Source organism: Rhodamnia argentea, chromosome 11, assembly GCF_020921035.1.
Source record: "Rhodamnia argentea isolate NSW1041297 chromosome 11, ASM2092103v1, whole genome shotgun sequence".
In the NCBI taxonomy this organism is placed as follows: Eukaryota; Viridiplantae; Streptophyta; class Magnoliopsida; order Myrtales; family Myrtaceae; genus Rhodamnia; species Rhodamnia argentea.
The window spans coordinates 19,755,353-19,763,982 of NC_063160.1; the positions used below are offsets into that span (position 1 = coordinate 19,755,353).

General features: G+C 44.1%; 2 protein-coding genes across 2 annotated transcripts; one reads left to right on the forward strand and one right to left on the reverse strand.

The window, feature by feature from the left end:
* Positions 1–325: 325 nt before the first annotated feature.
* LOC115735722 (peamaclein-like) lies at positions 326–830 on the forward strand. The gene is made up of 2 exons (XM_030667125.2): positions 326–404; positions 609–830. The coding sequence occupies exons 1-2, from the start codon at positions 326–328 to the stop codon at positions 791–793; spliced, it is 264 nt and encodes an 87-aa protein (XP_030522985.1). The 3' UTR covers positions 794–830.
* A 5,055-nt stretch (positions 831–5,885) lies between these two features.
* LOC115735930 (probable indole-3-acetic acid-amido synthetase GH3.1) lies at positions 5,886–8,341 on the reverse strand. The gene is made up of 3 exons (XM_030667378.2): positions 7,913–8,341; positions 7,703–7,804; positions 5,886–7,578 (listed from the first exon to the last, which is right to left on the reverse strand). Exons 1-3 carry the CDS (start codon positions 8,233–8,235, stop codon positions 6,204–6,206), a joined length of 1,800 nt encoding a protein of 599 aa, XP_030523238.1. The 5' UTR covers positions 8,236–8,341; the 3' UTR covers positions 5,886–6,203.
* Positions 8,342–8,630: the final 289 nt, after the last annotated feature.

The following is an 8,630-nucleotide window of genomic DNA, read 5'->3' on the forward strand; positions in this document are numbered from 1 at the left end:
CGGTCCAGCGCGACTTGTCCCGCAATTCGCCTCCTCGTACTCCTCCATCGCGCAATTGCAGCTCAAACCCCACCGACCGATAATGACGATGCGTTTAACCAGAGCTGGTCTTGCCTTTCCTCGTTCATCTGCGAGGAAACGCATGATCCAAGGGAAGTAGAAGTATTAAAATAGCAGTGTCACGTCTAAAATACATCTCACCCGCATTAACTCACAGGAATCCTCCTTCCACAGAACCCACCTCCAATCCCACCTCGCGACTATAAGTCCCCACCGCCCTCTCTTCCTCCTCGTCATTCTCTGCCATCAAAACCAGCTCAATACCATGAAGCTCCTCTTCGCCTTGCTGCTCTGCTCTCTTCTCCTGACCTCCATCTTCATGGAGCCTGTCCTCGCCAAGCCAGGTAAGCCTCCGGAACTTACCCCCGCTTTTTATAATCTCGGCGATCTCCGCTCTTGCTAATTGCACTCGACATTTTGATCCGGGTCTTGTCGGCTGAGCACTAGCTCAGCATTCGCAATGTAGTTTCTTCATGATGGTGTGACTGGTGGTTGGTGATGAACTTGTTACCTTCCTTTTGACTCTTCTCGATGGTTATGTGTAACAGCATTCTGCGAGAGCAAGTGCAGGGCGAGGTGCGCGAAGGCGAAGGTCAAGGCGAGGTGCGCCAAGTACTGCAACATCTGCTGCGCCGAGTGCAAGTGCGTGCCCTCCGGCACCTACGGCAACAAGCACCAGTGCCCTTGTTACCGCGACAAGAAGAACTCCAAGGGCAAGCCCAAATGCCCTTGAAGCTTCTTGATCCTTGAGGACAGCTCCTCTTGTCCTCTTCTCGTACAAGACACCATAGCCAGCTAGCTACCCAGTAAAAATTATGTGAAACTCTCTGAGATGTTGCTCAATAATAACAAGAACAATAAGGGCCATGTGCTGTCCTCGGTCATTCTACTGTGCTGTTGTTGTCACCTCTGTGACTGAGCGTCTGTGAAAGTTTAATAGCCGTCTGTAGTGTCCATTCTAGGCTTGTCTCTTCATGAGAATGAATAAGTAGTCACATGTATTGGCTACTGCACTTTGATCTTGAGAGTGAACTCGGTTTGTCTACTAGTTTAGTCTTTCGACGTGTCGGATTCAATCGTATACATTGAATTTCCTTTTCGCACAAATAGAGATCGGTCCATTGAAATGGCGACCATATAGAGGAACAACTTCCATCAAATGGTACGCTTTTTTGATACGACGGAGCATCATTATAGCCCCTTCATGGTTCATACTGCCATAGAGTAAACACTGCATATCTAAACTCAACGTTGAAGATAACCTACAAACTCTCTCACTCTTCAGACTGACAACGGAAGAAGCAGCCCATCAATAAGGTAGCTACTAGGTTGACATGTCCTGGGAACTTTCTACGACTCGGGAAGTTGGCTTGGATTATACCATTTCAACCACGTGCCTTCCATTGGATCGTGTAAACTGCTGACACGTGAATTTTCTTTTTCCAAATAAATGGAAGAGCAATACTAAAAACCGTTAAAGTCAATTAGCATCTTCATAAAGATTAAGATTGTAGGGTTTCCTATTCAAGTCACATTCTTTTCATTTTACTTCCGTTATAACGCGTTATGAAAGTGGCAATCTTCGCAAGAAAATTGAAAATTACCTCTTATTAAGAAAAAGCAAAAGATACGTGACCGATAGGTCATAAGCTTGCAATTATAGGTAGTGTGAATTATGCATCTGGTGTTGGGCTCGTGTTTTATTAGGTCATGAGTCCGCCGTTTGTCCGTTTATCATGGGTTATCTATCTTGTAACGAAAAAACGCTCATATTTGCATCCTTAATAAAGTATGCGAATTCGTTCCTTAGTTATAAAGCGGACCGTTGATAAGGTTAATCAAAGATTTTAGCGTTATTTTTATGTACTTAGACGTTAATTACAAAGGAAGGCTCTAGAATCCCTGGAGGGCCACCACAGACGTGTATGCACATGATCTTCCTCTTCAACCTTTTTCTATGTTGGGATCGATAGCGGTAGTTTGCAACTGCCACAAACGTGGCTTTGATTTATGAAACTTGTCAAACTTTTTAACATTGGTGTCTAATCAGCTGGGCATCCTCGGTCTGCGCATTATTGAATGGGTAACATTAATTGGTATTTTTTGTTCAAGAGTTGACAAGAAATTGCGATAATTCAAGGTTTCTGGATCTCAAAGCAGTATAGTCCAGTCCACACAGAGACCTAAAAACCCCCTTTTATCGCATTTGAATTTGTTCTTATTAGGTTTTTACTCACGGGATGTATGAAAATTACCGTGATGCTGCTTCAGTTCTAAAATTTTTAATTTTACCAATTTAGTCATAAACTTTTACGCGAAATTCCATTGTAATCCTTTCGATCAATTTTTGTCGAGAATTGCTGATGTCGTGATGTGCCACATAGGATGGCTAGCTATGAATGGACCAACACGTTGGTAATTCTGACGAAAATTGACTGGAAGGATTACATTGAAATTTTGCGCATAGATTTAGGATTAAATTGGCAATGAAAAGTAGAGGATTGGATTAACATCCACACAGTAGTAGTTTAGAATTAATTGGATAATTTTCTCCAACAAAAGCACATTGTTTTTCACGTGCGCCTGAGAAGATCAAGTTTATTCCCATGATTAGTTGTAGAAATAGTCAACAATCGATCGACCAAAACTTGAGCTTTGATAATGTCATCTGTTAGGATGACTAGAAGTTCAAAGATTCTCTGTCAACATGTACTATCGTAAGCCAATACCCCCTTGAATGAGCCAATTCCGGGCCAATAATATATCTTAGTTGACACATAACTTACTAGGCTTAAACTTTTGAATGAATACGGATCTAAATGAATATGTTGATGGGCTCGAACTTGAATTCTTTCTCGGCAATCTCTCTAGTGAACTTATTTTAATATTATATTTTTTGACTTGTAATTCATTAATTTAAGCCTTTGAACAAGGATATCAGATTTTTGAAAGGAAGAGGAATTGTTGAGGATATGAGGGCTGACTTGGGGGGAAATAGAGAGTGGTGGCAGGAGGTGTCGACCAAGTGGTGAGATGGAGGCGATGGCGACCGACGGCCGATGGCAAGGGAAGATGGTGGCGTACTTGGATCGAGTGTTCGGTCGAGCGGAAGCAAAAAAAAAAACACAAAAGCACGGAAGCATACCAAGCCCATGTAAGGTCAATCGACCCTGGAACTTCACATGGATCGGTCAGTCTTCGGCCCAATGCACAAGTGATTCTTTTGGACTAAGGTCGATCATTATTAACTTCGGTTCAAGACCTAGACCAAACCATTGCATTTGAAATTGTCAAATTCATTTTCTCTTTTTTGCACCTTTCTATATTTCTAAAGTTTCTTACGTACTTATAAATCTCTCAACACCGACCAAACATCGTTACATCGACTAAGACCGGACGGAATCGAAAGCTTAAATTGAATTAATTCGCGATTGATGTGAGCTTACCGTTAGATTCTTTAGTTGACTTGGATTCTTTAAAATGTGTGTCGGCAATTTATATAGTCAGGCAAGATTAGGTGTCACTTCTTTGTTTTGAACAAGACCAAGCATGACATACACTATCTAAGCAGCTCATTACATTATGATAAGATAATGATCTTGAAACTATTAAATTCTACTAGCAGTCCAATCGTGCTTGAGACGTAAAATTTAAATTATTAGGATCCAACCAACATTATAATTTATAAAAAAAAGAAAAAAGTCGACCTTCTTGGGGACATATCCGGACATGCGTAATGTAACCTAGGAATCCTTCGAGAGAGAGCACATATTACTGTGACAAACTTCCCTCGTAGAACATAAGCAATTCTTTTATATGCCAGCTAAATTTTGAAATTATATATATACACAAGTAACATTATTTATTGACATAGTTCCATAATGCTCTATACAATTAAAAAAGTCTTATGGGGTACGATCGGATGAGCAGCTACATAGCTCCATCATGCTAGATCTAGTGCGTATGTGGTACCAAAGATATGACAAACCTTGGGACTGCATACCCAGTTTCAGAGTCCATTTGTTTGGAGGAAAACGGCTCTCAAGAATTTGTTTTCCCACTTTCCGCTATTTGGGTGAGGGAAAAGCAATCGATTTTTTCATGGACCGAAGACAACGACCTTAGATTGAGTGTGAAAAAAAAAAAAAACCTTCCCCTTTTTGCTAAGAAGGAGATCGGTTTTCAAAAATCACCGAACAAATGAAAACTAACTATTTTCGTTGAATTTATTTATTATTGATTTTTTTTATAAAACAAACATATCATTAACGGTTTGTTTGGTAACGTTTTTGTTTCGGAAAAGTGATTTTGATTAAAATCAAGTTTTTTGATTCTTCCGCTCCTTGGATGAGTTTTAGAGAATCAAAACGTGTTTGGTAATCGCATAAAATTTCTGCTCTCATAACAGAAACGCGTTTGGTAATTGCACAAAATTTCTGTTTTGGAAAATAATTTCTCTTCCCAATTTGTCGTTTAAATCAAATAATTACATAATTACATTTGATGACTTTCCTTAGACCCCACAATTGTGATCCTCTTGTAAAATGACATTTTTTTTTCCAAAATAAAAATGCTTCAGATTTGTTCCTTGGAATGATAATATGCTAAAATTGTTGTTTTCCCATGCTTCTCTTGAGGTTATGCATATGCCAATGATGAAAGAGGTGACTCTGATTATTTTTTATTGCTCATAATGAATTAAATCCATCTATGCCACATAGATAGCTTAGTTTTACCTTTGGATATTATGCGGATGGTCACTAATGCGGTATGGTACTCCGAAAACAAATCAAGCAAGGCTTAGGAAAAATTGAAAGGAAAAATTCACCAAAAACAGGATTGGCCAGTTGAATGGACCCATTTCTTATTTTTTGAGATTTTTTTTGTTGAAATTTTCGGGATTTTTAGAACGATTTGCCCATGAGAGGCAAAATCGTCATTTGAGAGAAATCAAAAGGCAAAATCTTCAAACATAGGATTGGCTAGTTGAAATGATCGATCTCATAATCTTTTATTTTTTCCAATTTTTTTAGATTTTTTAATGAATTTTCCATTTTTTGGATTTTTTAATCATTTTCTGATTTTTTAATAAAAAATTATCTGCACCCGGTCGGGTTGACCCGACCCACGCCTTGCAGACACCTGACAAAAATGAAAGAAGACTACCGTTGCCTTTTTTATTCTCAAAACTATTATTTTTTTGGAGAAGCAACTTTTTGTTTCTTATTTATGGTCCAAAAGTGTTCCCGAGAGCAAAATCGGAATCAAAATCATTTGCGTTGCCAAACACGTTTCTGATTCTTTTTTATTCCGAAAAACAGAAGCAAAGGAACGGAAACGTTACCAAACAGGCCCTAAGTAACTCCGAAGATTTCGTATCAAGATCACAATCCGCGTGTTCATGGGGAAACAAAAGAGAAACGATCGGACGGCGTTCAAGCGTCTGAATCAAGTGCAACAAAAGTCACTTCTCGACTGGGTTGTCTCCGCATATTAGTGCCTTTTATCCAGATTTCCCTTGAATCAAGTGCAACTAAAGTCAGTTCTTAATCGATTTGTCTCCGCTGTCTCCGCACATTAGTGCATTTTATCCAGATTTCCACTTTCATAGACAAGAACATGCCGAGGGAGGCCAGACGGTCATTGCTCATTCGTTCGAGGTCGCACCTCAAATCGCGTCGTTTTCATGAAAAAAGGAGATCAAGAGCGACGCTATCGGGTGGGTGCAATAATTAAGGCTCTGTTTGTTGCGATTTTTTGCGAAATAAATGAAGTTTATATTCGAATATAAGTCGCCGTCGGTAAAAGGGGAAACGATAAGTGCATTGAACAGAATTTCCACATGTCCCAATTACGTCAAGCAAGAAACATTCCACTAGGGACCAAAAACATCATCTGGAGTGGTCACATCTGGTTTGCCACAGGTTAATTGAACCCATTGCAAGAACCCTGACCCGCCCCGAACCGTCCTAGTCATAGTCAACGTACAGCTTTCTTGTTAAAGGTTTCCACAAGGAACTACAACATACACATTAACAAAAGAAAAGGAAAAAAAAAAAAAGAAACAAGATATTTAATTGAAGATCTGTTTGGCCAGTCCATCGTTGACTTTGTTTTTTTAGGTCGGTGATGATCGTGGAAGCCTACCTTCTCCTCTCCGGGGTCCAATGCGGCCGCGCCGGGCTGAAATGCGACGAGACCACCCTCGAGTCTAGTAGCTCCATGATCGGTTTATAGCTCACGCACCTCGGCACTTTGTACTGGTTGATCGACGCGCCACGCGAGATCGCGTAGTCCATTAGCTCTTCGAACGTGCCGTTCTTGACCACGCGGATCTCCAGCGGCCCGATCGAGTTGTCCGCGACCCGGCACTGCCGGTACACCGAGTTCATCGACTCCTCCATCGCCAGGCAGCACTTGTTCAGCGCGTCGCCGCTGGGGGAGTCGGCCAGGTCCTTGATCAGCAGTTCCCAGTAGATCACGTAGTGGCCCGGGATGGTTTTGGTGTCCGCGTAGCTCGTGTACTCGACCACGCTCGTGTTGAACTCGCGGAGGAGCTCGGAAGCGTTCTCCACAGCCTTCTGGAGCTCGGCCTCGTCAGTCTTGTCCGAGTCGATGCTGAGCAAGACGTTCTTCCGCCTCACGAAGTGGAATTGTGGGGCCGAGTTGTGGAACCCGGTCACGCGGAGTATGTCCCCGACGCGGTACCTGCAGAGTCCGGCATAGGTGGTGATCACGAGCTCGTACTCCTTGCCGACCTCGACGTCCGCCAGGTCGACGAGCTTAGGGGGCGAGCCACGGGTCAACTCGAGCGAGTTGGGCTCGTGGGGCAAGAACTCGAAGTAGGCCATGTTCGGCATGATGGTGTACGACACCTCAGATGGCTTGCACATCGGGTTAAGGTTGAGCCCGAAATAGCACTCGGAGGAGGCGTACATGGTGCACGCCAAGGGCAAGCCACCGCTGTAATAATCAAGGGTTGGGATGTACTGAGCCATCGCGCCGGTAACGATCACGTCCAAGTATTTCGTATTGGGCCAAATTCGAGTGATTATGCCTTCCCAATTGTCATGGGAACACTCCTTAACAATAAGCTCGGCGAGTGCAGGGTCCGGCTTGAGAATCCGACCGATACAGTCCCGAATCTCCAGGTCGGCGACCTTGGGGTTGAGCGAGCCGGTCCTTATATCCTCGGCCAACTGCTGCCAGTTGAGCTGCAGGAACCTGATGGCCCGGAGCAGGCCAGATGCGAACACCGCGCCGAGGCGGAGCACCTGGGCGCGCTCGACGAGGCCGCACACCATCTGGGTGTACATGCTCTGGTAGGAATCGGCGCAGAGGATGGCCTCGTTGGGGCTGGTGTAGACCATGTAGGGGTCGTAGGGGCGGGTCTTGAAGTGGTCGCTCTTGTAGTAGCTGGTCAAGACGGGCCGGGCCAAGAGCCCGCCTGGGGTCCGGGTCTCCGACTTGACGAACAGGAAGTAGAGGCCCTTCCCCTTGTCCAGCCCAGGCACATAACTGTCGCCATTACAAAGAAGAGAAATAATTAGAACCTCGGAAACTCAGAAATGGAACAGCATCATGTGCCGCTGATTGGGGCGCGCATATTGCATGGAATCATAATGCAAAACGCAGCACTCACAGGTTCATCACCGGCATGAGAAGGCTATAAAGTAATTGGCGACGATCTAGCTCTTCTTGAATCGTCGGCATCAGCTTCCTCTCTCCAGCTGAAGTCCCAGAACTGCAACGTTTTCCCAGAAAAAAATTAGCCTGCCGAACCATCTTAACTGGCCAAAGCTTGAATTGACGAATGACACTGATGAATACCGGAGGAAGAATTCGGGTGTACCTTGTGAGGAACTCAGAGATGGGGTGGGCGGATAGGATAGGGGAGCGGTCCCCGTTGGCAATGCGCTGGATTTCGGGCTGGAGGTCCTCGTAGGTGACCATGGGCAGCCTGGATTTGAAGGTCTCCCGGTCGGTCGCGCCGCCGAGCTCGTACCTCCTCAGGAACTCGGTCTCAGCGTTCCGGCTCAAGATCTCGGCCAAGACCCTCTCCTGAACAGCGTCGGCGTTCCGGGTCATCTCCTCGATGAACCGCAGGGCCTTCGCGTCTTTCTGGCATGCCGGCGGCCCCAGCGGCGACGAGAGCACGGAATCGCCGACAGCCATTCTATGTGGCGAGATAAAGCTGAGAGGATTTTGTCGGAGAAGAGAGAGATGTAGAGAGACAAGCTCCGAAGACGAGAGCTTTTGGAGAGAGGGGGGGAGGGGGAAGAGTTGCAATGTTATTGCGGTGAGTTGATGAGAAAGTAGCGGAACATTTATATAGGGGGAAATGGAGAGAGAGTGGAAGGTGACTACACCACTTCCAAAATCAGAAGCCACCGTTTCGGCCCACTGACAAATGGGAAGGTTTTTAGACTTCTACCTCAGCATTGACCATATATTTATTTTTATTATTTTTATTATTGCTAACTTCAAGTGTACTCGAAAAATTCACTCGAATTATGATAAAGTAATCATCGGGAGGGTTTGGACAAAAAAAAAAAAAAATCATCGGGAGG

Bases quoted from the DNA above. Each gene is read 5' to 3' on its own strand.
- LOC115735930 (XM_030667378.2), bottom strand. From the start codon at position 8,235: ATGGCTGTCGGCGATTCCGTGCTCTCGTCGCCGCTGGGGCCGCCGGCA. The intron at 7,805-7,912 runs GTACACCCGAAT...AAAACGTTGCAG, and splicing joins ATCTCTGAGTTCCTCACAAG to TTCTGGGACTTCAGCTGGAG. The intron at 7,579-7,702 runs GTGAGTGCTGCG...TAATGGCGACAG, and splicing joins CTCATGCCGGTGATGAACCT to TTATGTGCCTGGGCTGGACA.
- LOC115735722 (XM_030667125.2), top strand. From the start codon at position 326: ATGAAGCTCCTCTTCGCCTTGCTGCTCTGCTCTCTTCTCCTGACCTCC. The intron at 405-608 runs GTAAGCCTCCGG...TATGTGTAACAG, and splicing joins GCCTGTCCTCGCCAAGCCAG to CATTCTGCGAGAGCAAGTGC.